Raw genomic sequence first — 19,369 nt, 5'->3', positions numbered from 1 at the left:
TTACTTTTCTCCCTTGTCTACCCCGTCCTTCTTGATAAGGAGACTGGAAGAGGCACAATAAAATTCCTAGATATATTTTCTTTAAAAAAAAAAAAAACCACTGTAAATAATTATGAGGTAGAAATCACAAATGCATGGGTTCAGAATGAATAAAAATGTCAACTAATGTGATGCAAATAGGTACTTGTGGCTTGTGATAAAATTGCTGAAGACAGCTTCATACAGAGATTCAAAAAGTACTGTATTTCAAATAACAGAGGTGCTGATGTGCTCAGAAAAAAAGCTCAGTTAGATGACAGGAGAAGTGGTTCTAGCATTGGCAAAGATTCTGACAAAGACACATGTGAAGAACTTAAGTAAAACTATGTCGTGATATGTGAGAGAAAAAAAGCAACATTCCTAAGTGTATATATCATTTTATATAATATAGGATTTTTATAAATAATTGCTAATTATAACAAAGTTTAAAAAAAGAGACATTTGACTGTTTTGTCTATATCCCTAGAAGTGTATGTTGTATTCAGTTGACCTAAAATAATTTAAAATTTAAAAAATTATTTTATTGAAAAAAAAAGTGAAGGATCTCCTTATATTCAAGATTGCCTTGTATTCAGGCACATGAGGTATACAATGAGCAGGGTAGCTAGTAATCAGCCAAAAAACTCTCCTTCAGTTCAAGGTAGATTGAGCATAGGCCTGTGCCTTCCTCCAAGCTTCCTGCTTCAGGAATTTACTAAACCCTGGGAACTGGTGAGGATGGTGTCTGTGGCCCCCTGAGTTACCCTTTTCCTCTCCAGGAAAGAATAGTTCATAGCCTCTGACATAGAAGGTCTTATTTAAAAATTCTAACACAACCCATATATATATTTACATGTGGTCAGTTGATTTTCAACAGAGGTGCAAAGATAATTCGATGAAGAAAGAGCAGTCTCTTCAATAAATGGTGTTGGAACAACTGGACATCCATATGCCAAAAAAAAAAAAAAAAAGGAACCTCGACCCTTATCTTGTACCATATACAAAAATTAATGCAAAAATAGATCATAGGCATAAATTTATAACCCACAACATTAAAACCTCTAGAAGAAAGCATAGGAGAAAAATTGTGTGACTTTGGGTTAGGCAAGATTTCTTAGATACAATGCCAAAAACATGACCCATTAAAAAAAATTGATAATTGAGACCTCATTAAAATTTAAAACTTCTCCTCTTCAAAAGACACTGTTAAAATAAAAATACAAGCTACAGACTGGGAGAAGATATTTGTAAAATGCATATCCATTAAAATATGTGTATTCAGAATATATAAAGAGCTCTCTAAACTCAATAATAAAAAACAAGTGCCACTACACACCTGTTAGAAAGGCCAAAATCTGGAACACTGACAACACCAAATGCTGGCAAGGATGTGGACTAACAGGAACTCTCATTCATTGCTGGTGGGAATGCAAAATGGTACAGCCACTTCGGAAGACAATTTGGCAGTTTCCTACAAAACTAAACATACTCTTACCATACAATCCAACAATTACACTCTTTAGTATTTACTCCAAGGAGCTGAAAACTTATGTTCACACAAAAACCTGCACACAGATGTTTATGGCAGCTTTATTCATAATTGCCAAAACTTGAAAACAACTAAGATGTACTTCAGTAGATGAATGGATAAATACACTGTGGTACATCCAGACAATGGAATATTATTCAGCACTAAAAAGAAATGAGCTATCAAGCCATGAAAAGACATGGAGGATACTTAAATGCATATTACTAAGTGAAAGAAGCCAGTCTAAAAAGGCTACATATGGTATGATTCCAACTATACAACATTCTGGAAAAGGCAAAAACTATGGGTACAGTGAAAACATCAGTGGTTGCAGGGTTGGGGAAATGAATAGGCAGAGCATAGAGGATTTTTAGGGCAGTGAAAATACTCTGCATGACATTATAATGATGGATATACGTCATTATACATTTGTCCAAACCCATAGAATATACAACACCAAGAGTGAACACTAAGGTCAACTACGGACTTTGGGTGATTTGATGTTCATAGTTGGTAATGTATGTACCACTCTGATGAGTGATGTTGATAATGGGGAGGGCTATTCATGTAAAGGGGGTACAGGAAGTATATGGGAAATCTCTGTACCTTCCTCTCAATTTTTTTGTGAACCTAAATACGCTCTAAACAAATAAAGTCTTTCAATAAATACATAAACCAACCAACCAAGTGGAATTATTCATTATCATTCCAAACTGAAAACAACCCAAGTGTTTTTCAACTGGTGAATGGGTAACAAACTGTAGTACTGTACCCTGTGATCTGTAGAGTGAATAAAAAGAAATGGATTTCTGATACATGCAACAATGTGGAAAATCTCCAATACAATATGCTAAGTGACAGAAACTAGACTCAAAAGGCTACATATTGTATATAAGTCATTTTATGTGACATTATGGGGAAAAAAAATAATAAGAGGGATAGGAAAGTAATCAGTGGTTGCCAGCAGCTGGAGGAGGGGAGAGGGGTTGATCACAAACAGGTTTGAGTGAATTTTGGAGCATGATGGAAATGTTCTACATCGTGATTGCGGTGGTAGTTACGTGACTATGTGCGTTTCTCAAAACTCATAGAACTGTACTCTACAATGACGAATTTTACTGTATGTAAATTATACCTCAATTTTTACAATGTTAAAAACAAAAACCTAATAAAACTCTTTGATGAAGAGTCTGCATGGTCATTGTTGATGGAGACTGCTGGCTCCTTAGCTCCATAAGTGGGGTTGCCAGCTGATCCACGGCATATTTGTGACTCCAGGAGTCCTGAAGGGGTGTGCAGTGGTTTGACTCCTTTCTCCTAGACGGCTGCTAACTGATGGTGAAAGACAAGAGGAGGCAGGATACTGTACAAGGCAAGACAGGGGAACTCTCTCTTCCTTTTCTTTTCTTTCTCTTTCTCTTCTATTCTTCCTCCCTTTGCAGCTTTTTCTCCCAGCTCTTATTTTTCTGTCACTTCTTTTCCCTATTTATTAGTCAGTCTGTGTCTAGCTGAAAGGGATCTGCTGGAGGCTATGGCCAGTGGGGCAAAAGGAAGCATTTGATTTATCAGTAGTGTTCTGGTAAATGATTAACGACCAGCTCTCTGAAACACACACATATACACACACACACATGCATGCACGAGCTTATTTCAAATTTTATTGATATAAAGAGTACAGAGCACATAGTTTATAAATAATAATAAAATATACAATATTATTTTATGTGAATTTCATATAACCAACTGATTCTCACTGAATGTTTCATTGATTTTTGCTGAACTTTAGTATCTGTAGCCAACCTATCATTGTAAATAACAAACAAGTGTAGTTTTGACAAGAATCTTGGCTGGTATTTTCACTGACATTAATGATTAAGATGAAAGTGAAACAACAGAGATATGTGTTGGAACTTTACTCATTCATCAATAACATGAGTGACTTGGAAATATTTTACAATAGTTTTTGAATACTGGAGGACTATTTCCTTGATCTTTGTGTTATTCACAATGTAACAGCTATAAACATGACACATTTTTTAGTTTAATCTACAGTATTAACATTTTCTCCATCACTAGACAATCAACAAAACAAGAAATCAAGCCCAGATCTGAAGTATTTGTTGATTTCTGTGGTGTAGATACTCACCCTGGCCAATTTCAAACTCCAATGTGAAATCGCTGAACACAGAGTTATGAAGAGATGTGCCCCAGCACGCCATTATACAATATTTCCACCATACAGACACAACAGATAGAAACAACAGCAGGATCATAGGTAACAGCAAAGAGTAGTTAAATGACTAAAAAGTGATAACTTTTGAGTATTTATTACCTTTGTTTTGGATATAATTTATTTAATTGTAAGTTTCTATCATTTGATTTTAAATAATGACTGTGTTTAATAACCAGCTCACACAAAATTCCTAAAATTTAACAGCTGGCTCTCTAGCACTTCTTTGAGCTGGCTGCAGCCCGTGAAGGATCCCGGTACAAGTCCATGAACCCCTCCTCCCCTACAAGTTCTGGGACAGCAGTGGCAGCATGAAGAGAGAGTGGGTGCAAACATATGTTGTTTCCCTGAGCCCACCACTCTCCACATGCTGCCAGGGCTGCCTTAGCCTTATGGGACTTTTCTCTGAGCTATTCAGACTGCTTGTCAGGGCTAAATTATCAATGTTATCAGCCACACCATAAACTGGATGAGGAAATGGATGTGGATTTCAGCAGAATAAATGGCTTGGTTTTCTTCGTTAAATTTCATTCATTAAACTATTCTGTTGTTTTTTTTAAATGAGGATCTATTGTTGAGGAAGAAAAATTGTTATTCTGAAATTCCTTGTATTTTTAAAGTCAAATCTGGAGAGACAGTCACCACAATGTTAACAATTACCTTGGATGGTGAGATTTTTTTCTTCTTCTTGTGATTTTTCTGTAGTTTCCAAATATTCTACAATAAATATATAACACTTTAGTAATATAAAAAAAATGAAACAAATCTTTGGTAACCTGATATTTAAAACTGCCCTGATGCTGTCCTTTTAAAGATTAGAAGAATAAATAGCATTTCGGTAAAACAATGCCCAGGGAAACAGACATTACTATGTTCAGTTTCGTCTAAAAGCCAGATGTCCAGGAACTGGATATGGCTAATTACCAATTTCTACCCAGATGGAGTGTTTTCTTTTTTTCTATCAATAGATGGAAAAGCACAGCATCTCTGGCTGCTTGCTTTATTACATTCAGTCACTTTAGTTGGAAAGCTTTAAGGAATAGGTGGAGCTTAGAAGAAGGGGGGTTTCTCCTATCATGAATGAAAGATTTTCAAGCCTGCTCTTTGAGCAATACCAGTAGTGTTAGAAATAGAATTCATACCTTCTCATATCTGCCTTCCTGTATTAATCTATTGCTGTATAACAAATTACTCTAAGACTTAACAGCTTAAAACAAGAAATAGCTTATTTCTTCTTATTATTATTTGATAATAACAGCTTCTTATTTCACAGTTTCTATATGTCAGGGAGTTGAGCATGGTTAGCTGGCTGCCTGCGGCTCAAGGTCTCCCATGAAGCTGTTAGCTGAGGCTGTGGTATCATTTGAAGGCTTGACCGGAGGAGGATCTGCTTCCAGGCTCATTCACATGATTGTTGGCAGGATTCCATCCCTTGTAAACTGTTGGACTAAGAACCTCATTACCTCACTGGCTTTTGGCCAAAGGCCTCCTCTGTTCCATGCCATATGGGCCTCTCCATAAAGCAGCTAACAACATGGCATGATTAACATTAAATTATTCCTTTGCTAAGCACCCAGGGCAATGAATCGTAATAAGAGAGGGATGGGTGAGAGGAATGCTTCTCTTTGGTAAAGCGGTGAGAGAGCTATTGTGAAATGGATGAGAAAGGAGAACCTGTATGATTCAGGATGGCTTTTCAGGCAAGTGAATTTTAGAGACAGGTCATATGAAATTTTGGGATCTGAAAATCATGTCCCTATAATGATCCCTTACACATATTATTATTTTCCACATGTTCCATGACATAAAAATGGTTGGGAAGCACTAGTGTTGACAATGCTCCATATCCCATTCCTGTTTCTGTACCTATGACTTGCTAACCTGTATCTTTGCTAGACTTCTCCAAGAAGAACTAGCAACCACCTCTGCTGTGGTCCTCTACTGCAGTCTTTGTCTGTTTGTGTTCTGGACTAGAATGTTTCATCCACCTTAGTTCTTCTATCACGTCCTGTCTTCCAGACATTTGTCAAAATCTCTCATCAACTGGTGGAACGTTCTTCCATTCTCAGTATTCATGGATGTATTCCCTTTTATGTACACTTATTTGCCAGGAAGCAGATCCAGATTTTATCATGAATGGGTCTTGGATTTGGATTTTGTCAAATGCTTTTTCTGCATCAATTAATATAATCATATGATTTTTCTTCTTTAGCCTATTGATATGTAGATTACAGTATGGATTTTTATTTGATTGTTGAACTAGCCATGGATACCTGGAATAAATCCTGCTTGGTCATGTGTATTTTTTTAATACATTGTTGGGTTTGATTTGCTAATATTTTGTTGATATTTGCATCTAAGTTTATGAGAGATATTGGTCTGTAGTTTTCTTTATTGTATGTTCTTTGTCTAGTTTTGCTGTCAGAGTAATACCAGCCTTATAAAGTGAATAGAGAAGTATTCCTTCCTCTTCTATTCTCTGGAAGAGATTGTATAAAATTAGTGCTAATTGGGGCCAGCCCGCTGGCGCAAGCGGTTAAGTGTCTGCGCTCCGCTGCAGCGGCCCGCCGGTTCAGATCCCAGGCGCACACTGATGCACTGCTTGGCAAGCCATGCTGTGGTGGCATCCCATATAAAGTGGAGGAAGATGGGCATAGATGTTAGCCCACGGCCAGTCTTCCTCAGCAAAAAAGAGGAGGATTGGCAGATGTTAGCTCAGGGCTGATCTTCCTCACAAAAAAAATAAAATAAAATAAAAAATAAAATTAGTGCTAATTATTCTCAAAATATTTGATAAAATTTTCCTGTGACACCATAGAGATTTCATTTTCCAAAGAATTTAATGACAAGTTCAATTTCTTCAATGATTATACGACTATTCTACTTCACCTTGTTTGAGCTTTGGTAGTTTGTAGTTTTTGAAGAATTGGTCCATTTCTTCTAAGTTGTTGAATTTATAAGTGTAAAGGTGTCTATGGTATTCCCTTATTATTCTTTGAAAGGCTGCAGGAACTGTAGATACACTGTGTCATTACTGATATTGGTGATTTGTGTCTTCTCTTTTTTTGTCACTCTTGCTAAAGTCTATTAACTAGCTTTTTGTCTCATTGGTTTTTTAAAAAATTGTTTCTTTTACAATTTCATTGATTTCTGCTCTTTATTATTTCTTTCTTTCTGCTTGCTTTGGGTTTATTTTGCTTTGCTTTTTTCTAGTTTCTTGAGATAGGAACTTAGACTATCAGTTTGAGACTTTTCTAAAGTAATCTTTCCCTCTCTTCCGATGTAAAATTTCCCTTTCATCACTACTTTAGCTGCAACTCACAAATTTGGATATGGTGTATTTTTATTTTCATTCAGTTCTGTGTATTTCTTAAAATTTCCTTTGAGACTTCCTCTTTGACCAGGTATTATTTTAAAATTTGTTGTTTAATTTAGAGATTTTCCTGTTATCATTCTCTTGTCGATTTATAATTCAATTCCATAATGGTCAGAGAACACACTCTGTATGATTTCAATTCATTTAAATTTGTTGACATTTGTTTTCTGGCCCAACATGTGGTCTATTATGGGTGCTTGAAAAAAAAATGTGCATTATGCTGTTCTGTGAATGTCAATGAGATCCTGTTGGTTGATTGTGTTCTTCAGGTCTTCTATATCTTTACTCATTTTCTGACTGTTAGTTCTATCAGTTGCTGGGAAGGGGATGTCAAAATCCTCAATGATTTCAGAGATCCATGTTTTATGAGACATCAATTTTGGAGTCCCTGTTTAAGAGAAAAAAATATAAAATTTGAATACAAATTTAGGTAAGAAAGTGAATATTTATTTAGAGTGAGAAGATAAATCATAACAAATTACAAATTTTAGAATACTGATGTAAAATCCACAAATATCACAAAACCCAAAAACAATATAATATGTTTATTTTACTGCCTGATATACTTCTATAAAACTTTTCCCATATATTTTTTTTATCTGGATGCTCTTTAATTGGCTCTTCACATGACAATGATTTTGTTTTATCGTATTTGCATAGATTGAATAGAGAGATAATTAAGTCTTTCTTCAAGCATCAGTGATCAAAAAAAACTTTATTATTGGTAATTTTTTTCTTCAGCTTGATACTTGTAATTTTTTAATATTATAGTCATATTTGGGAAAACCTCTATTAAGTTTTATTTATATATGAGCTATAAAATTTGGAAGAATTTTCTATGGACTAGCTTCTGTCTCTGTACATACTTCTGGTCCAACTGCATTAGGAGACGCTCATATTGCAACACAACCTCTGGCCCTGTGCCTGTGTGTTACAGTCAGGCAATACTGTAGGAGTATTACTGGAAGCGATTCCTCCACCAAGATGGGTAGCAATAAGATACTACACCAGAAGTGACTGTGAATCACATAAATATCCCCCCACTCAATTCAAACAAATGGTATCCCAAACTCAACTTCCCATTAGATGGATCCCAAAAACGACTACAGCCACTCTATTACTACCTAACACAAGGAGAACCACGACAGTGGGGAAGTCCAAGTAGAAAGAGACAGTGCCTTTGCCTGCTGTGGTTGAAGTACACTCTTTTTGTAGATTTTACAAAAACTTATGAACATGTGAACATATTGCTATGGCACCTTCTAGTACATTGGAAAGGGCCCATTCAAGTGAGGGACCTTGAAGCTTAACCTTCATCAGTTTCACTGAAAATTAAGCCCTGCTGCCCACATTTTAATGGGATACAGAGAGAAGGGAGATAGTTATATTTAATCCACCATCATGAAGCAGAAGTTTTTTAGATGCCTTTTTAAAAAATAACTTACTATGAAAATTTCCAAGCGTGTCGAAAAGTAGCAAGAATAATATAATGAATATTCATGGTACTCATCCTTCAGCATCTAAAATTATCAAATATTTCTGATCTTCTTTGTTAGGATGCTTCCATTTCAGGACATTGTGGGAGGTAGATACAAAGATGAATGAGACATGGTCTCTGCCCTCATGGGTGTACCTAGTGAAGAAGATAAGTCCAACAAAGAATGTCATACTATCCAAAGTAGAACTCTGGACCATGAAAGGAGAGATCACCTCCATCCAGGAATGACCAGTAAAGTCTTCAAGGAAGAAATGGGCTACTTAGGAAACAAGTACATATTTTAACTTGTCTAAGCTGAGGAAGAATTGAAATGAATTTCTGGTTTTTTACTCTAGAATGTTCCTCGTGGCCTTTGGGAAATAGTTCAACCTCCTTGCTGTTTATCTAGATCTCTAACCAGATACTCAGATTCATTCAGATTTAAGTAATATTTATTGAGTACTTGCTAGGTGCTACACATTTTCCCATACAGTATTTCATTTAATCCTCACAACAAGCCTGAGAGATAGATCTCATCATCCCCATTTCTGAAAATGAGAAGAGAGATCCAGAGAGGCAACTTGCCTAGGGCAAACATAACTAAAATCCAGGACTTCTAATTCCAATTCTAGGGTTCTTAAAGTTATGTCTACATCTGCATGGTACTTTTCTTAAACTTTTCAAGGTACTTCCCCAGTTCAGAAACCTTCAGTGGCTCCCAGTCACTACATGATAAAATTAATAATAAAATCCTTAGTCTACTATTTCCCTTTCTCTACAGTTCAGCCTTGGTTTTCCTTCAACTTTATCTTCCATCTGCAAGACTGCATCCGAACCTTCTTCCTGTGTTTGGGAAACCGCCTTCCTCGTGAAGCAGAACCCACCTCTCACTATGGAAATAAAAAGTCCATGTACTCATTTTCTCAGCCTCCCTATCAGTTAGAGCTATGCTGTCAAATATAACAGCCACTGGCCACAGGTAGCTATTGAGCATTTGAAATGCAGCTAGTACCACATGTTGAAATGATAGTATTTTGTATATACTGGGTTAAATAAAATACATTATTAAAATTAATTTCACTTTTTTCTTTAATTTTCTTAATGTGACTACTAGAAAATTTAGGATTATATATGCGGCTTGCGTTATATTTCTATTGGACAGCATTGAGCTAGAGTGTTAACATATGACCAGGTTGTGTCAATCATTTGCTCCCAGGCTTGGGACTGAAAGCTAGGGTGGTGAAGTCACAGGGACCCCCCATTCTTTTGAGAGTACTGGCAGTGATAGTAATTGTGTCTGGTTTCCAGGGGCAGCAGTGGCATCATCCAGTGTCTAGGTCAAGTGATATTGGTGGTCCCAGTTTTGGTATCTGTATCCAGCAGTGGCTGCAGGGGTGGCTTCCTGGGACCAGTTCTGGGCATAATGTTGAGTGTTGCTCCTGACGATCCTGCAGGTATCCAATATCCTTTGAATAAATCCTTTTTCTGCTAAGGTCCTTCATGAAGTCTCTCCTGTCCACCCCAGTCCACAATGATCCTTCCCCCTTTCAACATCAATAGTGAGTCAGATCCAAAACACACACTTGGCATTTGGCCTGTGCTAGTCATCTTACCATAGGAAAGTGCCTTTCTTCTTAGCCAGATTGTAAAATTCCCCATGGCAGGAACCCTGTCTTTTGCATAATTGTTTCTCAGTAGCTGTCAGGCCATCTTGGTCACAGCATCTCTGGAGGAATATCTGTTAGTTATCACTGCAGATCTCTGAGGTAGGCAGAGCAGCTATCATTATCCTTGTTTATACAGAGGACAAAACTTGCTCAGTGGGGTCGAGTGACTGGCCTAAGTTCTTGCAGCTGGTTTGCTGCCAAATTGGGACAATAGCCCAGACCTGCTTACTGCCCATCCCCATCTCTTTCCTCTACTTCAGGCCCTGCCATATACATAAGGTGGTGCATTAGTTTCTAGGGCTGCTGTAACAAAGTGCCACAAACCAGGTGGCTTACAACAACAGAAACTTATTGTCTTACAGTTTTGGAGGTTGTAAGTCCAAATCAAGGTGTTGGCAAGGCCATGCTCACTCTGAAACCTGTAGGGAAATCTTTGCTTGCCTCTTCCTAAATTCTGGTGGTTTGTCAGCAATCTTTGGTGTTCCTTAGCTTGTAGCTGCGTAACTCCAATCTCTGCCTTTATCCTCACATGGCTTTCTCCCTGGGTGTCTCTTTCTTCATATGGCTGTCTGCTTATAAGGACATGAGTTATTGGATTAGGGGTCCACCCTACTTCAGTATGACATCATTTTAACTTAACTAATTACATCTGCAATGACCCTATTCCCAAATAAGTTCATATTCTTTAGTACTGGAGCTTAGGACTTCCACATATCTTTTTGAGGGGGACATATTCAACCTATAACAGATGGTAACCATAAGAGGAGAGAATACCATAGGAACCAAAGACATTGTCTTGTTTCCAAAATTTATTCCAAGGAAGAGTTACACTACAGTGGGGTAGAAGGTGGGGAAGTCTTCTCAGCTATGTATTCCCACTTACTACTTGGTTTGCATATGGACTAACTGGTTTTGGTTGACAAGCGGATGTTATCATGAGTTATAGTGTTCCCTCACAGGAGGACTGAATGGCCCCAGATATAAGATAGCAGCCCTATCCTTTCTAGTAGTTCTCCCCCAGCTACCTGTAAGCAGCTATCCCGTTTAGAAGAAAATGGTGTGTAATTCTGATGAGTAAATGGGATAAGTGATTGTTGTGGTGAGCTTGTCATTTCTTGCCAGAGAACTGCCTTTGATGTCTAAAGTATTACTTGGGACCTAGATGAGAGAGCTAGTCACACAGTAACAAGCGTAACCAAGGGGATTCAGCTAGCATTTAGGATATGCACCCATTTTTTTGGTATCTCCTCTTTTCTTTTGATACAACATATGGAAATTATTAATAAAAAAAATACAAAATTTTTGAAAAACATGAGAAGGAAATGGTAAAACGAGCTCTGGTCTAGCCCAAAATAAAAGAATAACAATTTCCAATCAGGCCCTTTGTTAAGATCTTGTACAAGAATAGCAATATGGGGCCGGCCCCGTGGCTTAGCGGTTAAGTGCGTGCGCTCCGCTGCCGGCGGCCCGGGTTCGGATCCCGGGTGCGCACCAAGGCACCACTCCTCCAGCCATGCTGAGGCCGCGTCCCACATACAGCAACTAGAAGGATGTGCAGCTATGACAGACAACTATGTACTGGGGCTTTGGGGGAAAAATAAATAAATAAAATCTTTAAAAAAAAAAAAAAGAATAGCAATATGATTGGGATTCTTGCAGTAGCTGAACTCTCTAATGAAAGCTTGCTAATGACACAAAATCAAATCACCAAATAAGCCCATCTCCAAATCCAATTTCTTCAAATGGGAAGGGCATGGGCTTTAGGGTCAGCACTATCTCTTAATGTGTGACCTTGGGCAAGTGACTTAATCTCTCTGAATCTCTATGTATAAAATGAGGATAACTACCTAGCAGGGCTGTGGTGAAGACTAAGTATCTAGCAAAGTGCATAGCACATATAACAGGTGCTCCAGTAAATTGAAGCCTCTCTTTTCCCAGTCCTGCAAACATATACAATACAATCTCTGCCTACCGCCCCACCATTACCTACTCTTCTCCATCTCATTCTCTGGGGTCTCTTTCTCTTTCCAAAGTTCCTATTTATAATCTAGCTGAGGAGACATATAAATAGGAAATGACTTGCATTTAATTTTAAAAACCAATATGTGAAAAACAATGCAGTGTACCACTGACTACTTAGGCCCTACCAAACTTCCACATTCATTAATTTAACAAACATTTATTGAGTGACCACCCATGCTAGGCATGGTGCTAGGGATGGGGTATTCATGGGTAAACAAAACATTGTCTCTCCTTCATGGAATTCACAGTTTAGCAAGGAGATAATGGAAAAAATTAATGTATAATTTAAAAATATGTTGAGTGCCTTGGAAAACATGATCAGGTGCAGTGATGGAGACTAATGGGAGGGCAGGAGGGAAAGTTAGTTTAGGAAGGATGGCCTTTCTGAGGTGACATTTAAACTGAAACCTGAAAGATAGCAAGCTAGACATGTAAAGAACAAGAGTAATGGTCTTCAAGACAGTGGAATCAGCATGTGCAAAGCAGTGAGGCAGTCAGGAGCTAGAAGCCTCTGAAGAGTAGTTGGGGCAGTCAACAAGTTAGAGGGGGCACTTGCAATAAAATCCAACTCTTATCATGGCCTCAATGCCCTACCTGACTTGGCCTCTGTCTCCCGTGACCTCATCTCCTCCTACCGTCCATGCCACCTAGTCTTCCTGTCTCTCTTACACGCTGGTCTTATTCCCCCCTCAGGCCTCTGTTTTTGCTGTTCCTGTCTGGAAGGCTCTGTCCCACGTCTTCTCATGGCTCTTGGCCCTGTGGTCTGTCAGAACACAGAACAAATGTCATCTCTGGAGAGAGCTCGCGAAGTACCACCCCTCACTCTCCACCATCTTTCCTTGGTTTGCTCTCTTCCTATCCCTTATCACTATCAAACATGATTTTGTTGATTTATTTTAGTCTTTTTTCGTCTGTTCTTTCCCACTAATGTAACTTCCTTGAGTTTATATTTCCTTACTGCTCTGAGTCTAGAACAGCACCTAGTATATAATAGAAACTCAAATATTATTATTTGTTGAATTAATGTTGAATGAAATTAAGCTAGAGGGGTAATGCAAGGTAAAGAACTGATCAAATTCTGTGAGACAAACAGGGAGGTCTTCCCAGAAGAGTTGTTTTCAAATTAAAATTGTAGGGGCGGGGGAGCGGGGGGGCAGGTGGTGCGCAACTACAAAACAAGAATTTAGGGAGTTACTCGTTCATCTCCATCTTCTTCACTAGATTATGTGTTCCTTTAGGGCTGGAATCGAGTTTTATTAATCTTTTTATCATCAGCGCCTAGCCCAGGGCCTGGCACAGAGGAGGCATTACATAGATGTGCGCAGAATAACTGACTGTTAGGTGCATAGAAAGGTCTCTTCATTTGGCTGAAGCACAGTTCAGGAAAGGCGAGTAGGCCTGGCGACTCCGAGATCCGGCGGCCCAAGCAGCAACCGTGCGCAGGACCTGACCCTGAAGCAGGACCCCCCACAGTCCGCGCGCAGCGACCAACACGGCTGCGCATTACGGTTCCCTGTTCGCAGGGTAGGGGGACGCCGGCAATCTCTGCGCACGCATGCGCACTGTACTCTTCCCGCCTCCAACAAGATGGCGGAGGCCAAGTAGCGAGGGGGCGGAGTGTGGCCGCCGGAAACCCGGCTGCTGCTGTGGGGGAGCTACAGGCGAAGGCCCGGGAGCAGCGGGCCGAGGCTGGCGCGATGCTGTTCCCGGGAAGCCTTGTTGGGTACTGGTGAGGAAGGTGAAGCAAACAGTTGCCTTCCCGGGCCCTCGGCGCCCCCTATGTACGCCTCCCTGGGCTCGGGGCCGGTCGCCGCTTTGCCCGCTTCTGTCCCACCCTCTCTTCTCGGGTCCTGCAGCTCCAGCGGCCGCAGGGGCTGTGTCCGGCAGGAGAGGAAGCGCCCAGGCTACGTCCGTGCTTCTGGCCACGGGGCGAGCGTCTGGCAGGTGAGTGAGGCTGCAGGCATCGGCGTCTCCTCCTCTCCGCTGCTCGGGACCGACTGCGGCTCTCTTGTCTCCAGTCCCACCCCCTCCCCGCCCCGCGCCCCCTTGCAGGCCTCCAGTTGGCCCCTGGCTTCGCAAGTTCTCCATTCTCACACAGTGGGTGGGGGTCGTGGGGCCTGCCGCCCTCCGCACCTTGCCTGGCTCCTGATGCAGCTTCCCTACTACAAGCGGTCTCTCGGCGTTAGGTGGGTGGGTCGTCCGCCCCTCCTGTTTTAGTCGCCACCTTATCTTCCTCGTTTCGACCCTCTTGTTTCCTTTAGAAGTTTTTAACTGGCAAGATTACCCGATAGCCTGGTACATAGAGTTACAAAGAAAAGGCTTGTTATCCGGAGGCCAGTGAATTTTATTCATCTTGATAAGGGAATCAAGTCCCCAGGAGACCGGGATGGTTGGGGAGAGTCTGACTCCTTGGCCCATCGAACTCCTGTGTGTGCAAGTGATGGCAAATGATTGTTCATCTAAATTAATCTCTTTCTGACTATAGTAAATCTTTAGTTTCTGAACTTTTGAGGCGGGGGCGTAAGTTTTCTAGATCTAGTGAAAGAATTGAGAAGTGTGTTCGTTTTAAAAAAGAAGGCCTTATGAATGTAAGATACTATGTAATGGCGCAAGAAAGGATAAGTGGTTTATTCTTTTATTCGATGTTAGCTTAAATTGCCCATTGAGGCTTTAGAATCCCGTATTGTACAAGCCCTTTGTTTTATTTAGAAAGGACTAAAATGGAGAAAAAGCCTTTTAAACTCAAAACTTCTCAAATTTCTTGGATTCTCGATTGTTGCTAGTACTTAATCCGTATAGTGCTTGATATTTTCTGTAAAATTTAGGCTGTGCCAGTCTCAGTTCTCCCTCCTTTCTCACTGGGGCGAGGGGAGTCAGAATTAATGGTGTAAGAAACTGTCCTAAATAGCGTGGTACCTCATCAAAGTTTATAAATGCAAACTGCAGGCTGGAAGTGGTAGTGGAAGAAGTTGCCATGGCTGATTCTCCCATCTTTTCCTATAGTTGGATAATGTGTCAAGAGCCCCAAAATTGTAGAAGTGGGATTATAAATATAAATGGTAGTTTGTTCTTTGAGATTGCAAATGGGTGGATCTTTTTTTATTAAGTTGAGCAATATCATTTTGTTTAAACTATGCTGGGTGCTCTCCAAAGTTATTAAAGCACAAACTATCCTTACCCTATTGGAAATGTATATTAAAAATCTGTAGGGGCCGGCCCTGTGGCTTAGTGGTTAAGTGCGCGCACTCCGCTACTGGCGGCCCGGGGTTCGGGTCCGGGACACCTGGGCGCCCACCGATGCACCGCTTCTCAGCCATGCTGAGGCCGCGTCCCACATACAGCAACTAGAAGGATGTGCAACTATGACGTACAGAGCTATCTACTGGGGCTTTGGGGAAAAAAAAAAAGAGGAGGATTGGCAATAGATGTTTGTTAGCTCAGGGCTGATCTTCCTCACATACATACATACATACATAAATAAATAACTTTAGCATATGGCTTATAACTGGCCTCGCAGATGTGTTTACTTTTCATTCTCCCTCATGATACATAATATGTTTTCTCCTTTGCTGTAGACTTTATGGCCTCTTAATGAATCTCTTAAATTTAGAGATAGAATTGTTCAGTTTAAAAGAAGGGAAGATATTTTTATGTTTGATTCCCTATGAGCTAGTTCATTCATTTGTTTGTTGCTAGCCTTCACTTTTCTAACAACCAAGAACTGCATGTTTATAGAGCTAGTTGTCTCAATTCTGTGCTTTTGGCTGAAGGGATAATAGGACTGCTGATCCCCAATCAATGGCTCACTGCCCCTGGCAAAATAATTTGAAGCATTGTGTCAGAAGTCATCTCTGACCACAAATTCTCCTTAAAATCTCTCACTCTTCTACTCTTAGAGAATCTATTTTATCTCTCTCTCACTCTCTCTTTATGAACCTGTTTTTGTCTCTCTGTTCATCCAACCCATTAGTCTACTGCTGATTTCATTTGCCTCCCTGTGTAACCAGGATCCCATGGTCATCACTTTTTACCAAGCTCTCATACGTGAGCTAGAGTGCTTTACTTTCTCTAGGTTTACCTTTCTAGTCCCCAGTCCTGAATAAGCCTCATCACTAACTTTGTCCGTTTGACCCCTGAAATCCTAAAGGATGCAAGATACAGTTATATAAGGATATTGGTTAATATTCATAGCACTTGGTGCTCTGGTTTCTGCTGGGTCTTTGGTGTTGATTATGATCTTTTTTGTCTCATTTCCTAAAGGTTTCTATAGCAAATAACTTGATCTCTTTCTTTACTGAGAAAAATCTCAACCATCTGAGGTATACTCCTACTTCCCTCTTTTCCATCTCGGTATCATTTCCTTATTTACTCATGTCTCAAAGGAAGAGACGTCCTTCCTTTTTTTTTTGTAAGGAAGATCCGCCCTGAGCTAACATCTGCCAGTCCTCCTCTTTTTGCTGAGGAAGACTGGCCCTGGGCTAACATCCCTGCCCATCTTCCTCTGCTTTATATGGGATGCCGCCACAGCATGGCCTGACAAGTGGTGTGTCGGTGGACGCCCGGGATCCGAACCGGCGAACCCCAGGCCGCCACAGCGGAGCGTGCGCACTTAACCGCTTGTTCCAACCGGGCCGGCCCCCTTCCTTTTTTTTCAAGAGCAACCCCCTCCAGATGTGTTCATGATCATCCCTCCCCATCTTTCCTTCTCTAGAACTGTGCATTATCACTCCTTCTTCAGCCTTTCCCTCTCTAGGCTACATACATGCTTATATCTTGCACAGGGCTGCCAAATACAGTGCTGTGTGCTGCGCAACTCAAGGAAGCCAGTCTGAATCTCGAGCCTGCTGTGCCACTGTATTTTTATTCTTTAAAGACTCATTCTGTCATCCCCGGAGTCTGATATTGTAGGAAGAACATTGACTTTTGAGCCACATCTGGATTTGAAGTCTATCAAAACCACTTAGTGGCTGTGTGGCTGTGGGCAAGTTACTACTCAGATTCTATTCTTTATCTATAAAGTAGAATGTTGCACTTATCTCACAGAGTCAAAATTGAAGAAATTTAACACATGTTAAATATCTGTCCAAGTGTTTGGTACATTATGGAGTTCTTATAAATATAAATTATTTTTTCCTTTGTACTTTGACTTCCTTTACCATTTCAGCACTGAAATTGCGAGTTTGTAAAAGTCACCTATGGCCTCCTAATCACCAAATCTGATGGCCTTTCCTCAGTCATCCTTCATTTCCTTAGCCCATTTGTGAAATATACTCTATAGGAATGAAATGATCTGATTTCTTGGTTCTTCTGCCTTGTACTTCCTAATTCTCCTACTTCTCTGAAAGTTTCTTCACGTTTCTTGCATTATCTTGATTTTGTTCTTCCGCCTAAACATAGCTGTTCCCTACATCAGTTAGGATGCAAACTGGATTTAAAAACAAAAGGAATATATTGGCTCATGTAATTGCCAAGTGGAAAGATAGAATTGGCTTAAAGAGTAGTTTTTTTATAGGCTTATGTCATCAGGGCTGAGGTTCCATTTTTCTGCTATTCTCTCAACTTTGTTCTCCTTTTTGGGCTTCATGCTCAGACTGGCTTCCCTCCTAGTAAAAAGATGGCTATCAGCAATGTTCATGCTATAGGCTTTTTCATTTATTTCCAAAGAGAGAGAGAAGGCTTCTCGTCTAGCCTTTCCCAAAAGGCCTAAGCTCTACTCTGAATAAAAGGAGATCATGCTTCCAAGTCTGCACAATATCTTTGTGAAGAGAGAGAGTATTCTATCGGCCTAGGCATTGGATGAATCCCATCTAAAAGGAGAGGGAGGTAGAATGGCTCCTGGGGAGGTTACCAGTGCCCTCAAGGGTCTCTGTTTTTCACTGTGTTCTCTTGGTTATCATGTCCTTTTTTTAATGATAGAAATCATCATTTTTGTGTGGATGTTTCTCAGTTCTGTAACTCTACTTCCTGCTTCCACTGCCTGCTATATATCGCTAGATTAGATGTCCTACTGTCAGCTTAACTCATACCAACTGAATCAATTGGGTTTCCACCCACCTACCCTCACCTAGTGTGTTTACATTTGCATGTGCATATATGTATTCCTCTTCTTCCTGATTTCTCTTTTCTAACCACCTTTCTCTCAGCCTCCTGGTCTTGAAACCTTGTGGTCATCTTGGTTCTTCTCCTACTTCCAATCAGTTGTCAGATCTAGAATATGTCTTATATTAGTTTGGCCCCAGGTTACATAATACTCAACTAAAAGGGATTTAAACTGTGTCTCACATAAAAAGAAGTCCAGAATTGGAGGGTTCCATGGTTAGTCAGTTTAGTTGCACAGTGATGTTATCAAGGATCCAGGTGCTTTCCCTCTTTATTCTTAGTATGTTGACTTTTGTGCTCAGGCTTGTCCTCTCATGGTTGCATATTGCTCTTTCTGCTCCAAGCATCACATTCTCACACAGCCACCAAAGACAGGAGGAAGTTTGCCCTCTCATCTCTTGATTAGGCAAGTAAACCTTTGACAGCAGCCCTATTTCACATGTCCATCCTGGCATGCTCATGTCCTACTTGTAGCGGGGCAGAGAAAACTAATATCTGACATATCAGTCTAGGAAGAAGTTAGCCAAATGGCTGAAGGGAAGATAATCAACAATGTCAGTGACATACGTCCGTAGTATTATATGGAGAAGTAAGTTTAAATAAATAAGAATTTTCAGATAGTAGTAGCAAACTTTAAGCACTGCTTACCCCGAGAGTTGATATAAGCTATACATAGGATTTTGGTCAAACGTTAAATAGTCATAGGTGACTGATTAAAATTGGATTATTATGTAAAATTGGGATATTTGAGTGGTATATGCCAGTTCTTCTAAGGTTGATGTTAAAGTAAATTTAAGTATACCTGGTGGAGCCACTGTGAGAAATGGGTACATATGGCAACTATTAGGAAATGGATTCGTGGTTCCCCTTAGGGGTGAGAGGCATTTGGAAATATATGGGGATATTTTTGGTTGTCACAGTGATTGTGAGTTCCAGCTGACAATTAGTGAGT

At 40.0% G+C, this 19,369-nt stretch overlaps 1 protein-coding gene across 10 annotated transcripts in view; it reads left to right on the top strand.

Moving 5' to 3' along the window:
• Window positions 1–13,889: 13,889 nt before the first annotated feature.
• The window catches only part of APC (APC regulator of Wnt signaling pathway), a 131,678-nt gene continuing 126,198 nt past the window's right edge, over window positions 13,890–19,369 (top strand). For 4 of the 10 annotated variants that reach the window (XM_014796768.2, XM_014796764.2, XM_087429925.1 and 1 more), the window contains exon 1: window positions 14,140–14,262. Coding sequence is in view for 5 of the 10 variants with exons in the window: in XM_087429926.1 (XP_087286052.1) it covers window positions 14,098–14,262 (165 nt within the window). In the remaining 5 variants the exon portion in view is untranslated. Of the gene's footprint in view, window positions 14,263–14,423; window positions 14,505–19,369 lie in introns of those variants that run through there. The other 6 variants (XM_087429926.1, XM_087429924.1, XM_087429920.1 and 3 more) reach the window with 3 other exon arrangements.

The sequence above is a fragment of the Ceratotherium simum genome, chromosome 4 (assembly GCF_057802395.1).
Source record: "Ceratotherium simum simum isolate JZ-2026a chromosome 4, ASM5780239v1, whole genome shotgun sequence".
Classification (NCBI taxonomy): domain Eukaryota; kingdom Metazoa; phylum Chordata; class Mammalia; order Perissodactyla; family Rhinocerotidae; genus Ceratotherium; species Ceratotherium simum.
The sequence above is the reverse complement of the archived record's forward strand: the minus strand, read 5'-3'. Positions and strand labels throughout refer to the sequence as shown.